At 42.8% G+C, this 24,605-nt stretch overlaps 2 protein-coding genes across 2 annotated transcripts in view; both read right to left on the reverse strand.

The window, feature by feature from the left end:
* epn3b (epsin 3b) overlaps nucleotides 1-3,852 on the reverse strand; it is a gene marked incomplete at both ends in the record, with an annotated part of 13,323 nt that extends 9,471 nt beyond the window's left edge. The window contains 4 exon segments of the mRNA XM_080029396.1: nucleotides 1,385-1,679; nucleotides 2,132-2,215; nucleotides 3,176-3,334; nucleotides 3,784-3,852. Coding sequence (XP_079885522.1) covers nucleotides 1,385-1,679; nucleotides 2,132-2,215; nucleotides 3,176-3,334; nucleotides 3,784-3,852 — 607 coding nt within the window.
* Nucleotides 3,853-8,344: 4,492 nt separating this feature from the next.
* Nucleotides 8,345-23,971, reverse strand: mycbpap (mycbp associated protein; the record flags this gene model as incomplete). The annotated part of the gene is given in 20 exon segments (XM_080028902.1): nucleotides 8,345-8,422; nucleotides 9,092-9,235; nucleotides 10,166-10,305; nucleotides 10,396-10,535; nucleotides 11,626-11,753; nucleotides 11,969-12,067; nucleotides 14,757-14,903; nucleotides 15,031-15,218; nucleotides 15,382-15,577; nucleotides 15,579-15,598; nucleotides 15,839-15,981; nucleotides 16,762-16,868; nucleotides 20,525-20,643; nucleotides 20,869-21,019; nucleotides 21,151-21,266; nucleotides 22,662-22,839; nucleotides 23,027-23,133; nucleotides 23,254-23,398; nucleotides 23,561-23,701; nucleotides 23,948-23,971. Coding segments are annotated over 20 exon segments (2,511 nt in total).
* Between the last annotated feature and the right edge of the window lie 634 nt (nucleotides 23,972-24,605).

The raw sequence follows: 24,605 nt of genomic DNA on the forward strand, positions 1-24,605 counted from the left end.
CAGACTTTAAAACAGCTATTTCCACCTGAATCTGCAGCTCCCATAGACTTTACAGAGCTTTGCCATGTGTTTCAACTCATTGTTTTGCTGGCCGGCAACTTAGCTGTTTTAGTTCACTCCGCTCTGATAGTAAAATGGTAAATGGTAAATGGACTTGACTTGTATAGCGCTTTTTAGCCGATTTTCTCTGCCCCAAAGCGCTTTACATTTCTTAGCACATTCACCCATTCATACACCGATGGCAGTAGCTGCCATGCAAGGCACTCTCTGAACCATCGGGAGCAATGTGGGGTTCAGTGTCTTGCCCAGGGACACTTCGACAAGTGGCCGGGAGCCTAAGAACTTTTTGCACTACCGTCTCATTCACTGCGTGGCAGTCTGTGTTGTCCAAGTCTTTTCTCTTGTAAAGTCATGGAAGTTTGAAAACACTTCAGTCCAAGCATACATCTCCCCTTTTTTTTTTTTTTTTTTTTTTTTTTAACCTTTATTTATACAGGTAAATCCCATTGAGACCGGAGACTCTTTTACAAGGGAGACCTGTTCCCATTTACACGTTACCATTCACACACACATTCATACACCGATAGCAGGCTAACTATCAACATTCACACGAGGCAAGGTGGGTGAAGTGTCTTGCCCAAGGACACAACAACTATGACACAGGTGGCAAGGCGGGGATCGAACCTCCAACCCTTTGATCAACGGCCGACCCGCTCTACCAACTGAGCCACAGTCGCCCAACTGTGTCGACCCTTTGAGTCTCTTGTTGAAGTTTGCATTTGAGTGTGGAAAGGGCTTGGTGTCCACTGTGGCCTTTGAGAGAAGAAAAACCCACTAAAATCATGGTTCTCACTAACCATCAAGCAGCAGTGGGTGTTCTTGGCTTTGAGGCCTCAGGAGGCAGTAAAGAGCACTTTACGGCTTAGCACACCAGAATGAGGCCAATTAAGGCATCACTAAGAAAACTTATTTGGACGAGCGACACACACAGTAGAGATTTTTGCTTTATCAGAGGTGTTTGCAGAAAATGTGGTCACAAAATGGGGTTATCAAAACCAGCAGCGCACCACCTGATCAGCACCAAACAGCGGACAGTCACAGTGAATGACTAGCTCGTGGTGAGTGGAGTAAAGATCTAGATATTACCCACACAAGTTGGTGGAGACTAAAAAAAGGGGTAAATGGAAGAGAATTTTGGCCATGGTGCCAGTGAAACAACTCCAAGTGAGTGATAAGTTTGCCACCGCAGCTTTAAAGGTACTACTTTTTCAACGTTGTGTTCCCAGCTTGATTCTGCCGCCCCTCCAGTGGCCAAACAAATCAGTTATTGGAGGTTTAAAGACCCCCTAACACAGTGCTATCATAGGCCTAATATAATACTTACAGTTAAAGGAGGAGGGAGACCCTCTGGAGCGGCTGAACTCCTCCCCGTATAGCACTGCCATGCTGGGCTGGCTTGTTCGCCTGCCTGGGTGGTAAGAAGGCGGTATGCCTCCGTAAACACCCCCACCTCCGCTGCCTCCCCCTGCCATCCGCTCCTTGGTCTTCAGGGCCTGGCTCCTCTCCTGCCGAAGCCGCTCCTCGTCCCTGAGGAGACACACCAGTTGGCGGGCTTTCTCTCTCACGTTGGACCCCTGGTCTCTGCCGTCGCGGTCCACGTACTGGAAGTCACGTAGCGTCTGAAGAGCACACAGGCAAAAAAAAATAAAAAATGTGTTTTTCTTTTGAAGTTTAAAGTGTGAACTTTTAAAACAATCTACAATTTCAACATTCTAGTTTGATTTCATTCCAGGAGTATTTCGAGTACACATTAGGATTTGTTCATTTTGTTTATGGTTATTTCACATGTTTGTATCGAAAGCTGTGCAAACAATATTTAATTCTTGACACTACAATGTTATCTCAGGCAATAGGAGAAAACCCAGAGTATTCTCTGATTTCCTAATTGAGAATTTTTTTTCCTTTTTTTTTTTTTTTTTTTTTTTTTTACTGTATGTAGTTTCACCCCAGGAAGAGCAGCGGTTGTCACGGTAACAACTAATGACGACCCAGATGAACAACAAACACTATGATGTTGATGAGGCCCACAGTCTGCTGAGGTGCTCCTCTGGCTGCAGTGTGCACATTCTACCTGAATGGTGAAGGCGTTCTCCCGGCACTGTTGAGCCACTCTCTCTGATCCTGTCTTCAGCAGGTAGTCCAGCAGAGTCAGGGCCTGGAGGCAAACGCTGATTAGCACACTGATACTCCAACATTAGTATTGTTCTACATCTCTATTTCGTATGCTGGAGTGATTGAAATGATACTATCCTATTAATAAACAGAACTACTGTGTATGGATACATGCAAGAGTGGTGAAACACGACTAAGCGTCTACGGAGGGGATTTAGAAATGAAATGCCAGGTAAAAATCTAACAAAAAACCAGTGTCTGTGTTTGAAACGGGCTACAAACGTCATCCCTCCTACATACTCAACATGAACATACTGTCTACTTAACGGTCAATTGTGTATGTGAGGTTCGTCGGACCGGTTACACTAAAGTATAGAAAAGCGATAAAGAATTTTTAAAAAAAAGCTTCCGTGTCGTTTGAAAAAGCGCAATACATTGTGGGGCGGTTGAGTAGGAAAAGTATCCTATCGATCCATACAGAAAAAATCTTCCCGGAAGTACTCATCTGGGCATTTCTCGCCTACACAAACTCGCATATGCAACCACAACATACTCAAATTGACGTCAAAATTAGTATGAGTAGGACGTTAGTATGGCTGTTAGTATGAGTAGGACGTTAGTAGGGCTTTTAGTGTGAGTAGGACGTTAGTAGGGCTTTTAGTATGAGTAGAACATTAGTAGGGCTTCTAGTATGAATAGGACGTTAGTAGGGCTTTTAGTAGGAGTAGGACGTTAGTAGGGCTTTTAGTAGTAGGACGTTAGTAGGGCTTTTAGTGTGAGTAGGACGTTAGTAGGGCTTTTAGTATGAGTAGAACATTAGTAGGGCTTCTAGTATGAATAGGACGTTAGTAGGGTTTTTAGTAGGAGTAGGACGTTAGTAGGGCTTTTAGTAGTAGGACGTTAGTAGGGTTTTTAGTAGGAGTAGGACGTTAGTAGGGTTTTTAGTATGAGTAGGACGTTAGTAGGACTTTTGGAACACAGCCAGTGTCTTCCCTGAGGTCACCTTGTAGACATGTCTCCAGTTCTTGCCGCTGTCGTTGAGGCGTTTCCACACCATGCCCATGACCTCGGCGAAGGCCACCACGTTGAAGGTCAGGTCAGCGATCTCTGACATGAGCGAGGAGGACGGGCCCCATGGATCGTTGGAGGTGGCCTCACGAACCTACGCATGCGGCCAGCAGAGGAACAGTGAAACAGTCTAGTTTATTCCCATATTTACATTCTATGCATACAGCTCGGGAAAAAATGAAGAGACCACTCCAAATGTTCAGTGTCCCTTGTTTTACTATTTATAGGCATATGAAATTTTTTGGTTTTATTCTACAAACCACTGACAATATTTATACCAAATTCCCCCCAAACATATAGTAAATTCAAGCATTTTCACTAACTGATTCAGAGATAAAGATTGAAGAAAAATCCAGACTGGTCTCTTAATTTTTTCCGGAGCTGTATAATGTTCTTCTACTCCAGAGTAATTTAGCTATAACAAAAGGGAAAAAATGACACCAAGCAGTGTGTGTGTCAATGTTAACCTAGCGCAGAGGTTACCTTTCATCAAAGTCAATGACATCAGTGACACGTTACAGGTGAGCACTTCATTTATCATACCTTGATTTCTGCTTCGGAATAGTTGTGCACAATGTTTTTCACCTGCCGGCGCAGGGCTGAGGTTGTCATGGTGACGGATGATGCGGGATGAGGAGGGATAGAAAATTAAAAAAACAACAACGCTGAAGAGGTGAAGAGAGGGAGGGGTGAAAGAGGAGAGGGGGGGTAGCTATGGAAGTGAAGGCTCCTCATCTCTGGACGCCCCTGAGAGAAAGAGAAACAGACCATTTATTAGCAAATCAATCTAGAAGTAACGTTATGTCATTCTAACTCTTCTATGGTGGATTTAAATAGCACGGAACACTTCGGGGTCTTAAGTTTAAGTCCAACATTTTGGCAAACTGGCACAATAAAAAAGGCAAACCTTTATTTATACAGGTATTGGTAAATCCCATTGAGACCGAAGACTCTTTTTCAAGGGAGACCTGTTTTCCTTTCCCACGTTACCATTCACACACACATTCATACACCGATAGCAGGCTAAGTATCGACATTCACACAAGGCAAGGTGGGTGAAGTGTCTTGCCCAAGGACACAACAACTATGATACAGGTGGCAGGGCGGGGATCGAACCTCCAACCCTTTGATCATCGGCCAACCCGCTCTACCAACTGAGCCACAGTCGATTTTTTCTGCCTTGCTCAAGGGTACATTGGCAGTGCCAAGGAGCTGAACTGGCATCTCTTTAAGCTACCAGTCCACACTCTTAAAAGTGTCGGGGGCGCCCTTAGCTCAGTTGGTAGGGCGTCCGCTTTTTAAAGTTTTTTTATTTCTGGGTGCCTCAGTGCTTCCTCTGCAGCTAACAAGACGTTTTTCTCTGAACAACAATAAAAAAGAACACGTAATGCATTGATCACAGCTTGAATACCAATGCATTTCATAAGGGGTCATTAAATGGGGTTTTAAATTCAAGATTAAACCACTTTAAAATCTGTTACAATCAATAGTGTCAAGAAAATATTCTTGCCAATAAATTTCCAAAAGCTACAGAGTTAGCGTATCACAGGTGTAAATATTGCTATACAGTATGTGTACATCTCGGCCCGTAAGTACAAATCTTGCTCAGAATTCATAAAATAGGATGGGAAGTTTCATTGATGAGGTCACACAGACCTTTACAACACCTTTCCTCTGCTCGCCGCTGTTTGTGACATTTTTCTGGTGTCCTAATGGTAAAGTTTTTCCAGTTCAACCACAATTTAAAAAGTGCTGCTGCAACTTACATTCATATATTGTTTTTATCCTCTCAAGGAGGAGGACAAAAATGTTTATGGCCCCTGTGAGAGGCTATCGCTTGTTGGCCCCCCCTGACATATTGTCCCCTGAGTTTTGGGGCCCTGTAGGTCCGTTCAGTACTTCATCCATGCATTAACACTACTGCTAACTGCTGCAGTCATGTATAATAACAAAAATGTCACTTTTGTATTATTTTAAAATCAATCTTTTTCACGTGTATTTATTTGATGCTGCTTTGTGACAGGAGGGCCCCATCCTGCCTGGAGAGCCATCATTAGAGGGAAACACAGTGAAATTGAGGCACACACAGCATGTATACAGACAGAAAAGTAGTTTGTGTACAGTGTGCGCAAGAGGGACATAGATGGAGAGATAGAGAATGAAGGGCATCCAGAATAAAGCGAAGCTCAGCAACATATCACCTTTCTGCAATATCATCTTCATCTCTATGTTTGGGCTTGGACACACACACACACACACACACACACACACACACACACACACACACACACACACACACACACACACACACACACACACACAGAGGCTGGTGTGTGGTCTACAGTGTGAGGTGGTTGGAACTATAGCATCTTTTTATCCCTTCATCTGACCCTCACACTACTCCAGGGGATTCACATTGTGGAAGTAATACAGGTGAAACTCATATAATTAGAATATCATGGAAAATGAATTGGAATCGAGGCAAGAATTCTTTGAAAAAGGGGCCCAAACCAAGTACTGAGTACATATGCATGATTATACTTTATAGGGCCCACATTTCTGTATTAAAAATACCTTGTTCATTGATTTTATGTGATATTAAAATGTTCTGAGATTTTGCATTTTGGGGTTCTCATAAACTGTAAGCCATATTAATCAAAATGATAACAAAGAAAGGCTTGAAATATCTCACTTTGCATGTAATGAGTCTATATAATATATTAGTTTCACCTTTTAAGTGGAATTACTGAAATAAATGAACTTTTGCACGATATTCAAATGTTTCGAGTTTCACCTGTATAATCTCTCTCTGTGTCAGAGTGTGCATGACATCTCTCAGAACAATTCAGCTGAAAGAGTGTGTGTGCGAGAGACAAATGAATGTGGCTATTTATGTGTAGCTATACAGTATTGGCCTTTATTCAAAATTCATCCAACCGTTGCAACAAAGGAAGTCCCCCATTTCTGCATCATTGTGCAGCCCTGGACCAAGCATGTACTGCTGGCCCACACCAGAAGTCCAGGGAAGAAAAAGTAACTTTAGCAACAATATGTTCCAGTGTCAAAAGCAATCATGTGTCATATTCCATCAGCACCATTGCTGCATTGAGATGAAGCCACACTGTAATGTATGTAGTCGCTCGAGGTGGAGTGAGCACCAACCAATACCTGCACTGATCAAATATGATAAGATCAAGTATTTTTTATGCAAATCTTAATCTGAAAAATAACTAGTCTGATACATGTAGATGAGTAAACATTGCAACATCTCCGTCTGAAGTCTGAAGTATAGTTGAGTAGCAGTAAAAGTTGGCTTCAAAGTCAAAATAAGTTAGTAATGAGTATTTCAAAGTTATGCTTGAGCAAATGTACTTAATTACTTTCCAACACTGCTATTTGACCTGTGCATCTAGGCTCCTATAATCCCCTTCTATCTGTCCAAGCCAACCACTCCAGGAAACATCACATCAGATATAAATATTTATTTGAATTTCTGAAATGATGTGCTGCTCAGTTTCAGTGTGTGTTTGATCAAGTCTCCTGCAGCACAGAGACAGACGGAGGTGGTGAAGTCCTCCAGGGACAATCTGTGACAACAGCACCCATGGTGCTTATACATCCATATGACTCATCCTTACTTCAGAACACTATCCCTGCCTTCCAATTCACATTCTTTTTACAATAAAATGTACTGAAGTATTCTGGTTTGCATGCTGCAGAATGCAATTGAAAGTATTAAGGCATCCTGGTATTTTTGGCATAGGCCTACTGCATTTGACATTCATGTATTGGGACATCCTAGATATTTTTTTGACATACTAAATTCAGTATGGCCGAATGTGGATTTGAACGCAGGGTATGAGCCAGTCAGAATACCTGATGAGGTCATCGTCTCATGTCGTGAAGCATTACCACGGAGACACTAATAATAATAATAATAATAATAATAATAATAATAATAATAATAATAATAATAATAATAATAATAGAGAGCGGCTCATGCAAATTCAGCTTGAACTTCATGTTTAACTTTAAACACTACTCTACCGTCAAACTATGCGTCAAATTGCTCAAACGCAGAGAAACTTACGTCACCTCGTCATCCACGTTTGTGGATGCGCAATTGCGCATGCGTGTTGTAGAAGCAGGTGTACTGTAATTTTTCAGGTGGCGATGGAGAGCAGGAGGAGGGCTCCCATGGTGGGTCTGCATAATGCAAACACACGTGCGCGCGTGCACACACACACACACACACACACACACACACACTACCTCTCTCTCTAGCGGGAAGATTCCTTGAGCTGGTTGCCATGTGTATTAAAGATTCCTGTGCAACTACCACTGGTTGTATAGCCTCTGTAGGTCGGCAACAAAGCACAATACATTGTGGTGTGCATGTAGTATGTGCATATGGATATGTTTACCGTTATAAGGGGAATTATTGGCGAGAAACAGCAAATAACACCCTCAGTCATCTTAGCAACATGCAGCAGCTTACCTTACCCATCGCTCATCTCCCGCCTTGTTCGCTGAGCATTCTCGCCTCTCTGCTGCCTCCTCTCCAATTCCCGATAATATCCCCTCCCGCTGGGATCGGCTACGCAAGGCAACAGCAATATTCCCCCTTCAAACGTGAGAGATGGGTGTTTTCAGGAAACCTTGAATGGGAATGTCAGCGTCTAAATCCCGGCCTAGCCTGGATGCTGCGAGCCTCTCGGGCAGGCAGTCAGTGGTAAAATCCGCATAGGACAAGGATAAGCCACAGTACTCGCTCACTCACTCTCTCACTCACCCAGGCAGCCCCTTCCTTCCACACGCGCATACGGCACCGGCCGGGCCACGCACTCACGCACACACGGCGATCACAACGTGGAGCGTAAATGAAAGGCAAGGACCGGGGAGCGTCGTTTGCAGAGTCAGCGCGGAACTGTTGTTAACCCACTATTATCACCATCATGAAAGAGTGTATGAGACAGGAAATATTACTCCAGAACCACGGTGCCAGAAGAACAAAAGCTTTTATTCATGTGACAAACAATCCCTTTTTCTATGTTTGTATATTTATTACATTGAGTGGTGCACTGTTTGTACTGCCTTTGATGTGTTAATGTTCATCTCCCTCATTCATCTCATCCATCATGTCACACAGGTTGTCGACCAGGTCTTCCATCAGAGCATAAACCTGCCAACAAACATACATATATGGATTCATATTAATAGTATGTACATAAGACTGTGGAAAATCTTAAAAATGCACTGGAGTGAGGCGCCCTTAGCTCAGTTGGTAGGGCGTCCCCACCCCCCACCTCCCCGGGCCGGGCCCATGCAGCAGACCCGGGTTCGATTCCCGCCCGCGGTCGTTCTCTGCATGTCACTCCCCTCTCTGCCCCATTTCACCTCTGCCTCTCTGCACTATCAAATAAAGCATAAAAATGCCCAAAAAATATCTTAAAAAAAAAAAAAAAAAAATGCACTGGAGCACCCTGACCAGTATATGTTATAGTAAGGGACAAGCTCCGCAAAACACAGAATCCTACATTTCCCATAACGCAACTGAAAAGTGTCTTTCATAAAACCCCTCCTCCCTAAGGCCCACTTTTTTCTGTCAAGCTTCACACCTTTGTTTAATAATTCAGTTGTATTCCATTGAAAGGTATCCAGCCTAACCTGAGATAACTCCAACGGCAACATCAGAGTTATTTTATCAGTCTACGGAAAAAAAACTCGGGAAGCAAAAGCAGATGTTTCACAACTGTTGCCACAAGTTGAGTAGTAGTACTATAATATTCAAATATATTAAATGTATAATTAAATGAAATGTGCCCTTATACAATAAAGATAAAAGACTTGCCTTAGTGTGCAGGAGCCTTGTGTAAATGGCCTCCAATTGACCGATGCTCTCCAGGTTGTCACTCAGCGAGAACGATCCCTTCCTTTGCTTTTCCTTACTGCGTTTCCCCACCTCCTCCTTTCTTTTCCCCTTCTTTTTGCTGTCCTTTAAACCGAATGGACGGATAAAAGAGGGACAGAGTTAGATACAATGAATGAGAGAGAGGCATTACTATGAACTACTGATGAAAGACAGTTTTCACTGAGCAAAAACTGGAGAAAAGAAACAGCTCCCACACATTTAATGGCGTTTAATATAGTGGATATCCAGTGCTGTTTGAGTTAACGTATAGTTGTGTGTGTGTGTGCTACAGATGAGTCCAGGTGCACATTTTCTAAGCAGTATTCTGTAAGGTACCCTGTGAGTAATAGGCTGTACCTTACCTATGAGTCAACCATCACACTTAATACAGTCATTAATGAAAAAGTGAACCATTAAAAGAGATCTAACTGGTCCCGGGTCCCATTAACACCCAATGTGGTATGTATGTGATGACCAACTGAGCTACCAGAACACAGCATCTTGTCTATATCTGAACAACACAGGACACACATGAAGCTTCTCTATCCCTGTGATGACAATAAGAAGTTTGTGAAATTCAAATTTGTGAATCAGTGGCTGGGTTTAACAAGGATGAGTGTACAGTGGATGTGATCAGGAAAAAAATCATCTGCATTTGAAATAAATTGTGCTAAGAGACGCACGCACGCACGCATGCACGCACACACACACACACACACACACACGCACACACACATATTGAAACACAGGCACTAGGTGGATAGGCCGTGTGGAGGCTGTGTCAGTAGTAACAAGAAATCAAGAGTTGTCTTGTTGAAAGGCAGCTGACTGAATGAGTGACTGACAGCTTGTTTGAAGTGGTGGTGATACCCACTCAAGGTCAGCCCAAAGTCTGCTGAAGTTATATGTCTAATGAAACATTGTTCTTCATTCATGCTCAACATTCAAATACTTTTGAGTGTGCTGCCACTAAGTGGCAAAACATATTATGTCAGGCCTTCCTCCCCCCCTCACCTCAACTGATTTTTCATTGGCTGCTGATATGAACTCCACTTTGTTTTCCTCTTTCATTTTGGACTTCAGTCCATTCTTCTCCTCTTTAGCAGCTCCTCCTCCCTTCTTCTCATTCTTCTCATCTATGTTTTCAGCCGGTTCTGTGATGGAAGAACGCTGTAGTTAGCAGCATGAGCTCAAACTCTTCATCAACCTTATGTGCTGAGTGAAAGTCTGTCTGTGAGTCTCACCCATGGTCTCACTGGCATCACTTATAGGAGCTTCCTCTATTTTATCCATCCATGTGTCATTCTCTGGAAGGTCCAGCAGGTTTCTGAGGCACATGGCCTCACCAGCCATCGTGTCCAGTAGTTTCCTCCACAGCTGCAGCCTGCAGGGGGCAGCACATACCACCATAAGATGGAGCTTTACTGCACCTGCTCTGCTGGATAGAGCTAGGGCCTCTACCAATAGTCCAATATAAGCCTCCTTTCCTATACCTTAACCCTTAAACGTCATCGGGGTTAAGGAGAGATGAAAGGTGCTTCCTATCGGACATAGGAAAAGACAGCACTGTTTCAAATGAATTCGACTCCACTTTTCCTAACCAACGTCATTGCCCGGAAGTACTCGGCGGATAGGTGATTCGAATTCTCAAAATGCTTAGGAAAGGCATAGGAAAGGAGCCTCGATTCATTCTTTAACCCTCCTTTAGCATAGGTTACTCCGGACTAACCTATGCTAAAGGAAAGGAGATAGTGGTATCCCATAATCCTTTACGGCGGCAAGATTTAAAGCAACAGGCCACCGCCGGAGTTTACCGACTCTACACGAATACGAACGAGAGGTAAAACAGAAGAGAGGAGAGGAGAAGAGAGGAAGATTTAACTCGGCTAAAACAAAATACCCCCCCCCCCCCCATAAAGATAATAAAGAACTCATAAAAGACCAACATCATAATAGTTATTTTCGTAGCACATAATTTACACCATAAGAAAATAAAATACCAACTTCACATTTAATGAAGTTACTGGGAGCAGTTCATTTCAACATCAACATAAGTGTAGTCTCTTTTTATTCCACATGTGAATTGGAATTAAAGTGGCCTTAAATATTCCCCTTGGCCAAGTCTGACCTAAGTGATTATCACTCTGTTGGCGACAACCTGATTAAAATCAATATGAAAAGAACACATGGATCAAACGAGCGCTTGTTTTAGTCCATTTACGGAACATAGTGTAGTTTCACGCTAGTGACTCACGTCAGCAATACTCGCCGCCGCGCAATGACGTTGGTTAGGAAAAGTGGAGTCGAATTCATTTGAAACAGTGCTGTCTTTTCCTATGTTCGATAGGAAGCACCTTTCATCTCTCCCTAACCCCAATGACGTTTAGGGGTTAAGGTATAGGAAAGGAGGCTTATAGGTTAGGAGATTGGACTATTCGGATTGGCCCATGGTTGTTTATGCCTCATTGCCTCACCCTGTTGCTGCTGCTGTGAGACGTGGTGCTTGCTGGTCAGAAGGCTCAGAGAGCTTCAGAAGCAGAGAGTTGAGCTGGGCCAGGCTGTGTTCCTGAGCTGACTCTTGCTCCGGCAGGGCCAACACAACCTTAAGCAGAGGGTCAGATGAATCGTCAGATAATCTAACATCTTTTATGCATCATCCTGGTTTAAACATGTTAAAGGAAAAAAGGGGTGATTCAAACAGGCCCTTGAGACCATGACTTGCTAAAAGGATCAACCTGCTAAATCAAAACGCTACAATCAATCATTTGATACTGATTAGGTGTTGTTATGCTCCGTAACACTGCATAACGTTTGTACCTTTCTGAGTTTATCAACAGAGAGGTCCCAGGTGCATCCTGGTTTGGCTTCTTGCCACAGTGCCTTGAGGTCCTCCACTGGCTGATGAAGGTACTGCAACTAAAACCATGTGTAGAGAAGCAATGTATGTGAGGAGTGGAAACGTGAGCACAACACACTCGGATATTAGTCACGCTAGAAGATGACAATGGCCACCGATGATAGTTATCCTCCCCCAGCAAACATGATGCATGTCATCATCTGTTGTTATTACTTATCACAGGGAAGGATACTTTTAGGACACTATTATTCATATATCTAAGGTTGTGTTCAGACCAGCCTTGTTTAGTACGGAGCGTTAAGCCCCCTGGTGCCGTTGTTTTGGGTAAGTTTGAACACATTACCAGACATGTGGTGCCAACTAAACCACCCGGACTCTGCCATAGCCTACAACGCCAGGTCCCACCAGCATTATATTATATATAAACCGCCATCTTGTGGCACTACCTTTAATAGACTCTGGCTGTTACAATATGCTCTCAACATTAAGATCAGCATGAACATAACCAGCTTATGATCCATGATGTAGGCTATGGTAGAAATAGCAAGGGATTTGCCTTTTTTCCCCTGTCTACTGTATGGCCAACAATTGAACAACATTTCAGTGCATGTGACTTTTGTTTACCATTTATAGCCCAAGTGAGTTTTGCCTTCTTGAACGCGAACGGAAACATCTAAAAAACAAAACAATGTATACAACTCACATCTGGTGTGTGCACCTAGGAAGCAAACTATAAGGTGTGAATATGACCTAACTCTATTCACTACACCTATCTAGTCAGCTTCTCAGTTAACCCAGTTAATGGTAGCATACTGCAGTGCCATGGCAACATAACCTCTTTTGTACAGTGAAGAGGCACTAGTGACTGGTTTAAGATTATAGCAGTTATGATCTATTTTTACTTAAAGGCATCATAGGAGATTATCTGCAATATGCACTTTTTAATATGTTGTGAAAAGTGCTTTTTACACCCCAACAGCAATAAATGACTTATGGGCAATGAAAAAGAAACGAAAAACCCCCAAATTCTGTACCTTCTATAAACCTGTTAAAATGCTGACCAATCGGAGACGATGGACCCGTATCTAAAGAACCAATCACAATCCTGCGCGTTCTCTCCCCTCTGTGTGCGAGCCTGAGCGCGTTCACGGAGGGCAGAGAAAGCGTTCGTGCCATATCGTAGTAGGCTACCTGGCAGTGGACTAGACCTAGTGGAAGTAGCATAACAAGCTTACACAATGGAACCTACACAGAAGTTACCAGAGGTGTGGACTCGAGTCACATGACTTGGACTCGAGTCAGACTCGAGTCATGAATTTGATGACTTGAGACTCGACTTGACAAAATGTAAAGAGACTTGCAACTTGACTTGGACTTTAACATCAATGACTCGTGACTTGAGCCTTTTGACTTGACAAGACTTGCTACTTTCCCCAAAACCCAAAGATTAAATAGTAGGCTATATTTTTAAGTAGGCTACTGCTCTGTATCTTTCATCATGTAGCCTAGTGTAGCGGAGGAAACTGGTGGATGTCGCCTACCGGTACCGCGCTGATCTGCTTATCACTGGTTTCACTTCAGAGGTGTCGGCCAGAACACCACTTAAGGCCAAAAACGTCAGACTATAAGCATGAGAAGAGGAGTATGGTTTTTCCGCTCTTTATTTTCCTTATTTCACAGGCACAGCAGCATAGATCGCAGGAAAAGAGACACAGGCTTACATTCCGCTCGTGAGGAGACGTTAGAACAGCTGTTGCCACCTGCGAATCGCGGCCATCAATAACATCCAGAAACTGTAACTTATAACAGCGATCGGGACTGCATGTACTTACTCACACACGGGTGATTCACATAAACACGTTTCAACTGTGTCGACTACTGCGGCAACATGCGCGCTCACACACCTGACCGAGAGAGAAGAGAAAAGGAACTTACTAGACAGACCCTCCGGCCGACTGACGTCACGGCCACTAACTGACAGCTATAGCCTACTGTCATCCACACTGAACAAAACTCATCTCAACACTCTATAAGAAATAACAACACTGTAACCTATAAACTTTGGGGCCTTTTCTGCATGTAGCCTATGTGTGAGTGTTTGTGTGTGTGAGTTAAATGTTAACAATCACTGGTAAACAGTGCAATTGGGAAGTGCAGCCAGCAGCGCTCGTGCACGGCTGTGTGTCGAGGGGTGGGGGAGGGAGTCCCGAGGGGAGAGGGAGGAGTTAAACGGAACTCCGAGGACAAGCTAATTTCAAATCATGCTAGCTCTCTCAGATCGTACAGTATAGCTTTAATGAGCTACAATGAGTAAATCATGATGGCACTCATGTCACTGTGGAGAACAAAATGAATGGGAAATAACAAAACAATCCAGGTAGAAAAGGGTTAGCCGTTATGGGCTTAACATCATCCCGCCTCCAGCCAAGGAAATGTACTAAGGGACAACACGCTGAACACTTTTACTCTACATCTACTCTATTCTACATCTACTCTACTCTACATCTACTTTTCGTTAGCCTAATAGCATAATTGCCTAAGTCATATTTTAAGGGTTATAAAGTACGGTAAAGTAGATGTAGAGTAGAGTAGAGTAGATGTAGAGTAAAAGTAGAGTAGAGTAAATAAGATTTAGGCAATTGTGCTATGAGGCTATAACGACATTGCATAGGGATAACAAAAACTCCACTGATCACAATGAAAAGTGTGAGGCGCTTGAAGGAAATGTCTTCCACCTGTTGGATTTACCTTGGGGTTTTTGCTTAGAAACGCTTGCTCTTCAGTGATGTAGCGTTCTGGAGGAGAGGCGGGTCTCTCCGGGGTGTGAATCCCCTGCAGCAACCCGTACACTATCGACCGACAGAAATTGACCACCACTATCTTTTCCAGCTTTGTCTGCTCTTGCACACACCAACAGACACAAGGACAAATGGGTTTCTGTTTAGAAGAACCTCAGGGGACATCTCTCCAATGTGTGTTTTTTTTTCTTTCTGTCTAGGATACAGTTTTAATTGTACACCACCTCTAAGAAAAGCCTCTTATCTGCAGTCTTGTCCTGGTACAAGGCCACTCCCCTCAATGTGACCTGCATGGAGGCTCCTTGTAGCAGCACAGGGTGGGTGTTGAGCTGCCACAGTTCAGTTGTGATGCCTGGCTCCTCTGACTTAAATATGACCTCCAGACGCTTGCTGTCGCCCGGAAGGATCACACCTGCAATGGGAGGAGGGGGAGGGAGGGGGAGGGGGAGGGGGCAGAATGGAAAACATAAAGGCCAGTTGAGTACTCGTTGACAGCTAGAGTCTGATGGGCCGATACGGTGACAAACAGTGGATGACGTGAGAGCGGCCATGCCTGACTGTGTTTGTGTGTGTACCAGAGCCGCAGTTGAAGTAGAAGTGCGGCGTCTTTGTTTGCGAGCGCCGGTTGGGAAAGCTGTGTCGCACGGGAAGACGCTGCCAGCTGTAGAAGATGGCCGCGCTGCCCTCATTGTGCAGCTCCAGGTGGGATGACACTCTCTCTGCGGTCAGGGCCTCCAAGATTATCGTGGCTCCGATCCCGACTTCTCCCTGGGTCAAAGAGTGTTGGAGAGTGAGAAGGTGAGGCCAATCAGAGCTATACCAATCTCAAATTGTCAAAGGTAACACAAAACAACATATACAATACTGTACACCAAGCCATTTGTTTGTGAATGTGTGCGTGCAGAGCTGTAACGCTGGTATTCTAATAATCTCAGGGTCTAAAACAACAGCCAGAACAAATGAATAAAGGCCAGTCTGCTTAAGAAATAAAAGCATGTCTCTAATGTAGGTTAGTCATTTATTTTCGCCTACCAGGATACTGTTTATTATATAGGCCGTGCTGTACCTGGTTAGTGTTGGAGTTTCCAGTCCAGCTAGCAAGTTGACCACATAACCTCAAGGCAGGAATGAGCAGAGCATCTGACCGGACATCATCATACATGGCCAGAGGATCACTGTGCAAGACAACCACACAAGCAGCACAGCTCACTACATGAGCTACACAAAGAGTGAAGGGACGATTTTCATGACATAACGTTGATAGAACATGCCTGGAGATTTAACTTCACCACATTGAGTCCAATGCTAATATTCTCATGTTAAAGGTGCAGTGTGTATTATGACATCATCAAGAAAGTTCTACAGAGTTCTAGAATGCAACACTCCCTGGGTAACCCCACCCCTTTCGAATAATAACAGAAGCTACAGTGGCCTTCAAGGACAAGAACAATTCTAAATTTTAAACAATGCACCTGATGACATTCCAACTATGACACTTTCAAGATGGCGGCACTAGGCCTTGGTCCAAGATATGCAGAAATATGGACATATATGAGACCCTTTCTAAGGGAAAAAGAACCAATTAAAAAAAAAAGAATTCAACTATTATGCACTAAATTAAATGTACTTATGGATATTATAATTACTTTCTACAAAATCTGCTAGGAAATAAAACCCAAAATTATACACACTGCAGGTTTAAGATTGCTTTCAAGAACAATTACGCAAACAACTGGGAAATACAGCATGGTCACCTATAATTACCCGCCTTTACGAGTTTACTAAATGCACCGTTGAGTTATTGCATTTTGGATACACTGATTGTGTTTGCTAGTACCTTTAAAATAGGGTAAGATTGTTGGCCTGATCATGACTTCTCAATCTATAAAACGTTGTGCTTTGGTAAGTGAAAAAGGCAAATATATCTGATAAATTGATGAATGTTTTTGTCTCACATGTTGTCCTGCTCCATCTTCTCCTCTTCCTCCTTCTCCAGTAAGGGACTACGACACACTGTGACAGAAGTCAATGGCTTGCCAATCACCTCCAGCCCATCCATGTCCTGCAATCAAAGTGACAGAGTGCTTGGTTTTGAAGGAGGGGGCCAGCTTTGCCTGTCCATTCAACAGCCTGGCTCCTGTTATTAAAAGGTCCATTTCAATCCAACATCAACTAGTACTTAATGTCCTGTCCACTTGCCTTAAAGGTGCTTTAAGCGGAATGGTTCTTTTAGCTAACTTCCTGTCAGTTACTGCAGTTAGCAGTCCCCTCCCTCGTCCCTACGTCACCACATTAATGCACTGTGGTCTTCAAAGAGCGAGTTATCTAGCACCATCTCAGATAAGTAATTGTGATAAAACATGATAAAAACCATCAAAACAGACATTGGGAAGGATCTTTACCTGCTCCGCCATTGTAGGTGCATACACATTCACCCATGTGTCGCTCTGGCGTGCACTAGCAGTGAGACCATGAGTGAGACGTGTGTCGGTTTGTAGCGTTCTCTCTTGTTTTTGTTAATTTAAGATATTTTTTGGGCATTTTTTATGCTTTATTGATAGTGCAGAGAGACATAGGTGAAATGGGGCAGAGAGGGCAGTGACATGCAGAGAAAGACCGCGGGTGGGAATTGTACCCGGGTCTGCTGCTGGGCCCGGGGGGGAGGGGGGACGCCCTACCAACTGAGCTAAGGGCGCCCCTGTACCGTTCTCTCTTGTGATTGGATATTAATTTCGGGATCCGACAAAAAGTTTATTTGCCGATTACATGTAGAGCAGCGGACTGAGAGATCGGCTTTATAAAACGTGCACATTATGTAAGTGATCACTGTATGAATAAACAGCGATGTAACACTTATATTAACATAAATAAATCACTTACTTCACCTTTAAGAAATGACAGCCAGAGAGGACATTAGGTGTTAATGTAAGCTTTCATATGATTGGACGAGGCATTGTGGACCACACTGTACGTGGACAATTTAGACACATATTGGCTCTATACGTTACTGTGATTGCTTTGCCTTCATTCCCCTGACAACATGATGCATCATCAGCAGGGACAGAGCTCTTCCAATATGTTATGTAATGAAAAAGGCAGATTCAAACAAACAATGCAAATGCATAATGTTGCTCTCCTGTAGTTCAAACTCCTCAGCATTGTTAAGTTAGCCTGGAAATCCAGACCTGCCGCTGAGCCTGTTGGTCTGAACACCATCCATTGGAGCTCATTAACTATGTAGGAAAATTCGGACTTACCAATCAAATGGTTCTATCTGTTATGGGGCTCTAGGGCGGACATAACCGGATGACGATAGTGCTGGGCATGAAAACAACAAAGATTGATGCAAATACGTTGTTTCAGTTTGAAACGGCTTTCGGCCTCGACATTTAACGAATTGAAAGACGGCACTCAAATCTTTCATTAGCAAGAAAGAAGAATGTATAGTTTTACCGAACACGGCAAAAGTTTCATTTAACAGTTAACCGCACTGTTAGCGAAATGAACGGGGCTTAATACGTCACCTTGTTCACTGCTCTGATTGGTTGTAGTGCTATCCAATTGCGTGCAGTGGTATTTGAAATACACATGTAGGTGCCGCCCCTTGAGTTGGGAAAGGTCTACTGATCGAGGCCAGACCCTCTATCGTTATAGATATGGGTCTGGATTTCCAGGCTTTGAATGTTACACAATACTGTCGGCTTCATTTCCATTGGCCACTTTCTCTCCTTCTTCCCATACCTATTTCTCTTCCTCTCCTAACCACCCTTCCCAGTCCCCATCTTCTCTCTGTCTGCGTGCACTTATGTCAATGAGCCATGGATTACATGACAGGACGGTCTGTCTCTGTCTGTGTGTTTGTCAGAAGGCACTTCAGACCCCAAATCACAGTCACATTAGCAGCCAACACAACATAAGGACATAACACACTGATAACACCTCCTCGTATGTCAGTGGCACAGATGTGTGTGTGTGTGTGTGTGTGTGTGTGTGTGTGTGTGTGTGTGTGTGTGTGTGTGTGAGAGAGAGAGAGAGAGAGAGAGAGAGAGAGAGAGAGAGAAAGTGAGAGAACGACAAGGAGGAAGCAATGTGAAACCCGAAAAATAGAAAGATTGAATTGTAATAAGCCTTCCAATAATCTGCACCTGTTAATTAGGGTGTTAATAGGATTAATCATGAACTGGCTGTGCAAAGAAGTGCATATGTGTCTAAGTGTTAACTCCGCCACCTCCTGTTCCCGCTGATAGAGTCATTGTAATGCGGAGAGAGGCAGGTTGGCACCCTTCCCCTTTGGCTCTGTTACCCCACGCATCTCAACAGTGTAATTCTATGACTGGACACGCTCCAGATTTCATAACTGTGCCTTCTGTGTGTGACCACGTATATGACCAGGCTTCAGTGTTCACCAATGGGCTGCCGTGCTTCAATAATCTCATTATGCGCATGTGTACTGAATATACATTTTACGAATGAAAACAACAACTATTGCACAACCATATATGAACAGATTTTGTGTGTAATTTCCTGTGTGTGCCTCCACACATACATGTAAGAAAGAATGAACAAATAATGAACCTGTTTGTCTTAAAACATAATATACACAATCTAGATCTATGTTTTTTAACATTAAATTAGTGCCTTGTACATTGAGGGACATAACAGAAAAGAGAAGTTTTTAAAATGTGAGGCACGCCTCACCCATGGAAGGTAAAGGGACAGGTGCATGCCGATGTTCTGAAAACAAGGGGAAGTTATTTGTTGCAGTTTGGACTGCTGATTTGGTTGGTCCACTCACCTAAACATTCAGCAGTCGGAGCTGCTGCAGTAGCTGTGATACACAGCCCCCACGGAGGAAATTAAAGTACTTAAAAACCCTTAGCATCAAAATAGCACTACTTCACAGCTCAGTCCGATGTGAACACTCTGACATGATATTTTCATCTCAAACAAAGGAGCCAAAAATCCCCTCAGAAATCATAAAATAGGACACCATTTATAACTCCAGTACTTACCAGAAAATCATTGCATTTTTAAACTTTGCTGGGTATGAATGTTGCCAGTGATATTGTCTGTATCGAAATGTGGCACATTACAAACAGCAGCTACTAAGGAGTAATTCGGAAAACTATTAATTGTGCGTGATCGCCAAATTGTAAACTTAACCAAGTATAAAAAGTGGTGTGCAGAGCTTGACTTTGTATAACGGAGGGCCCACGGGGCAGTCCTCCAAAAGACCTCTAGATTAAATCAAATCAAAATCAAATCAGTTTTATTTGTATAGCCCAAAATCACAAATACATTTGTCTCAGTGGGCTTTACATTTCATACAATATGATACAATATGATACAATATGACACCCTGCCCTTACACCCTTAGCTTAGAAGAAGGTATGTTGGAGGCATCATACATACAGTAATAGGTCCAAAAGTGTTGTTGCATCAGACAATCACCATTCTAGCCGAAAGTAATACAATACAAAACTACAGCTTTGAGAATATTTTTTCGATAACTTGGATCCTAAAGATCCAGTTGACGACACGTGATACAAAAAGCCTGATGGAGGTTGATTTGTGGATTTTCTAACATGTGAACTCTCAATGGTCTAGCTCTACGTAGAAGGAACAGAGTCCGACTGCAAAGCTACTATAGGAGTGTATTGTTAAAGGGCTACTGAGCCTATGCTGCATTCAATGGGATAGTTTGTGAGCTTGTGTTACCGGCTTTTTGATGTCCATGTCCCGTAGAACCGCTCCTAGCTCCTGGCACTGGTTTTGCAGGTAAGAGCTTTGGTCCCAAGTCCGAGAGGCCGCACGAACAGTCTCAGCACATATTATTCCTAGAGGATAAAACATTTACTGTATTGAGCAATTGTGCAATGCAATTAGTGCCAACTGTTGTTATAAATTTTTTTGACATCTTAACTCTCACCTCAAAGAGCATTTTTTATTTTGTTTTGTAATTTATTTAACACCAAATTTTAGGTGATTGCATAATCAGAAGGAACAGGGTCGTGAACAGGGGCCAGCAAAGAAAAATTGGGACGTCGCCTAAGTGTCCTGACCTGATTCCTGGCGTATGCTGCGCGGTTGACGTACATGTGTGATAGGTTTCAATCTGCCCTGCTCCGTCTGTGTCAGAGTGGCTGTGATGCCACTCATTTCATCTCCATAACGCTGGGGGAGACTCCAAAACTCGCTGCCCACGCGATAACCCTGTGACATAGAGGCAGAGAGAGAGAGAGGCGCTACAGGATCGTCACACAATTCAGTTTATTCTAGCACTTTAACAAGAGATATGAATCTGACAGATGTCTGTAGACAAAAAATGCGAATGTGTCTCGTACATATCCAGAGTGGACGAGTGGCATGACGTTATTGAGAAATTCCCTCTGCTCCTGAGTTTCTCTGAAGCAGTCAGCCTGGTTCATCAGCAAGTTCTCAACCGGCGTGTCGAGCAGGTCTTAAGACAAAAAACAAATAGGTTAGACATTAAAACATCAATTCAAAAAGTTGATTTTAAATGAGCAACTGTTGTAGTTTGTAGTGAGCAATGAATGTACTTAAAAAAAAATGCATGGACTTGAATTTATCGTGACTTTCCATACAGAATAAGATTAAGTTCAATGAATGAAGAGTTTGGCCAGGTTTAAGTGTGAAAAGTAGGTTGCATTTTGTTTTATTCAAAATATTGTTATAACCGAAAGTCAGCACAGAGTGGTTTTCTGTTGCCTGCCTGTGGCACTAGTTTAAAACAGAGGTCAGTGCATTATCTAGCGATGTTGGCATGGAAATCATTTGCAAGTTTTTTGATTTCAGAAAGTGATCCAATATTTTTTTTTTTAAAGTTAAAATTGTATTTATTAAAACAAATAATTGTGTAGAACGCAGCAATAGATTACATATTTCTTAAAGGGGAAGTAAGCGATTTATTTATGTTAATATAAGTGTAAAATCGCTCTTTATTCATACAGTGATCACTTGCATAATGTGCGCGTTTCATAAAGCCGATCTCTCAGTCAGCTGCTTTGCATGTAATCGGCAAATAAACTTATTGTAGTATGCCGAAATTTTTATCCAATCAGAAGAGAGAACGCTACAAACCGACACGCGTCTCACTCATACAGTATACTATATACACTCCATGGTCTCACTGCCGGTGCACGCCAGAGCAACAGATGGGTGAATGTGTATGCGCCTACAATGGCGGAGCAGGTAAAAATCCTTCCCAATGTCTATTTTGATGGTGTTTATCATGTTTTATCACACTTATGGATCTGAGATGATGCTAGATAACTTGCTGCTTGAAGACCGCAGTGCATTAATGTGGTGACGTAGGGACGAGCGAGGGGACTGCTAACTGCAGTAACTGACAGGAAGTTAGCTAAAAGAACCATTCCGCTTACAACACCTTTAATGATCTTGTAGATTTGAAATGGACTTGAGCTATCAATCCATTATTTTGTGACTTAGTGGATTCATTTTCAGGTATTTTTTTTTGTCTGAAGAGATACATGAGCTTCTGTATGTATCAGACAGGTTAAGAGCTTGAGTCCATTGTTGTGTGATGTATTGTGTTGCTTTTGTTATGTTGTATGAATGCTATGTACTGTATGTAAGTTTATGTTTTTGTTGTACCTTTAATGTATGTTTTACGTTTATGTTATGAAATAATACAGGCCCCGGGAAGAGGGTGCAGGGTTAGCTACTGTTGAAGACAGACAGAAGCTAATGGGTACGTATCTTAATAAACAAAACAAAACACATCTTCTCTCACATGCATGTACACAGGTTTAGGCTATACATTGTAATGATGCAGTATGTGACAGGAGGATGCTGTGCCCTCTTATCAGCTCACCAGATAAGACGCCCTGCTGCCATCTGCGCTGCCTCATATGTGTGTGCCAATGGTGCAGGGCGTTACTCTGGCTGTCTCTGGAGCCTGAAGGGGTCTTGTTCTCCACAGCCTCAGACTGATGCCTCTCTGGGGCCTCCAGTGGAGGATCCCTCGGGGACTTTGGTATTAACTGCACCAGCTGAATAGTGGAGGGAGGATAAAAAGAACACGGTCCAATCAGTATTCTCTATTGCATCTGCTATTAGTTTACACTGTGTTCAGCTGCTGTTCAGCACTGTGTTCAGCTGCTTTTGGCGGAAAACATTTCAGTATGTGAACAATCATTTTCTTAACATTTGTTCTCATTATAGCTGTCCTGCATTGACCTCATTCTCCCCTTTGGCCTCCAGATAGCTTCTGAAATCCTCTAAACTGCCCAGAATGCTGTGCGGAACAACCATTCCTTGGCCATCAAACTGAAGCACTTCAGGGCCTGAGAAGAGATGAATGGGGACAGAAAACACAGCCTGGAGGATGCATATTGTGACTAGGACAACAACCTCTTTTTTTAATCTAGTTTGTTCTTATTCAAGGGCAAATCAAAAGGACTTACTGGTGTTGTCCAGAGGTTGGGGGTGGAGGTCCAGGTTCCATGGATGAAGATGAGCATCTCTCACTCCATCAAGTGGCTGTGTCTTACGCACACAAGCCATACGCACTGCTTTTTGACGGTCCTTGGGGGGCTTTGGTATACGAAGCTGCAGTTAAAAATCACATGCTCGGTTATACATAAAAAAAGGTTTCAATTGGAAGTACTTTGGTGCCATACACAATTTGTTTGGTTTTGTATTGTATTTTTTTTTATATTGAGAAATGTTCCAACTACTGGTTAATATCGTATGTGGATGAAGTTGGCTTACATTATCAAGGTCCCGTGGGTGAATGGCTAAGGACTGGATACCCCTGTCGCAAAGAGTGGACTTCTTAGACTTGTCACCACCAAATATGTGCAGCTCCTCTGATGTTTTTGTCTTCTTGCTTTCTGGAGGAGAGTAAAGAACCTGTAAAAACAATGTATTTATGGTGGACTAATGCTATCTCATGTCAAACTGTGTGCTTCAGGCTCTTCCTCTGTGGTTCTACACACACAGATTATAAGGTATTCATGTTTCTTGTTAGCACTAGACTCCCTGATTTTAACATTAAAAATAAATAAGTGAAAAGAGGCTTGGCTTTATTGTGCGCAGAGTACATCACACACACACACACACACACACACACACACACACACACATGCAGAGAGATACCTCTTGATCCCTGAACACTGTCATGGTTATGCAATTAAGTTAATGTGTCTTTATCGAACAGCGCCTGATTAGAGTTTCCATGGTCACAGCGACAATTATTAGTCCTTGGCTTTTGTAAGCGTTTCTCCCCACGTTGTTTTTTCCTTTACAGACTCAGTTCATTCTTTCAAAATAAGTGCTTTGCTTTTGTCGGGCGCAAGAGATGCCCTTGGCCCCTTGAGGAAATAAATTGTTGCAGGCAGCGCGTTAATGGCTTTTTAAAAAATGAAACTATCAAAAGACTGCTGAAAAGAAGGCTATTCAAACAGTTTTAAGGAATTTTTACTCTACTTAGTCTACTTAAAATACTTGCATTTTACTTTTACACCACAACATTTCAGAGTCACTAGTAGTTACTTTTTACTCTCTTTCTTTATTAGATACATTACTAGTTATTCTGTAACTAAACAAAATGTAATCAACAAAAACATATTTATGTATTAGGCCTATTATAAGTTAACACTCTGTTGCTGTCTGTGGACATTTAACCACCACTAAGTGAAATGAGACCACTGTTATAGCTGCAGCATTGAAGTCACATGAACGCATCATATTGATCAAATGGGCTATTCAGGCCTTTACATGAAATTGTGCGATTTGCATCGATTCGAGGCTAATG

The sequence above is a fragment of the Ammodytes marinus genome (genome assembly GCF_949987685.1).
Source record: "Ammodytes marinus genome assembly, chromosome: 6".
NCBI lineage: Eukaryota > Metazoa > Chordata > Actinopteri > Uranoscopiformes > Ammodytidae > Ammodytes > Ammodytes marinus.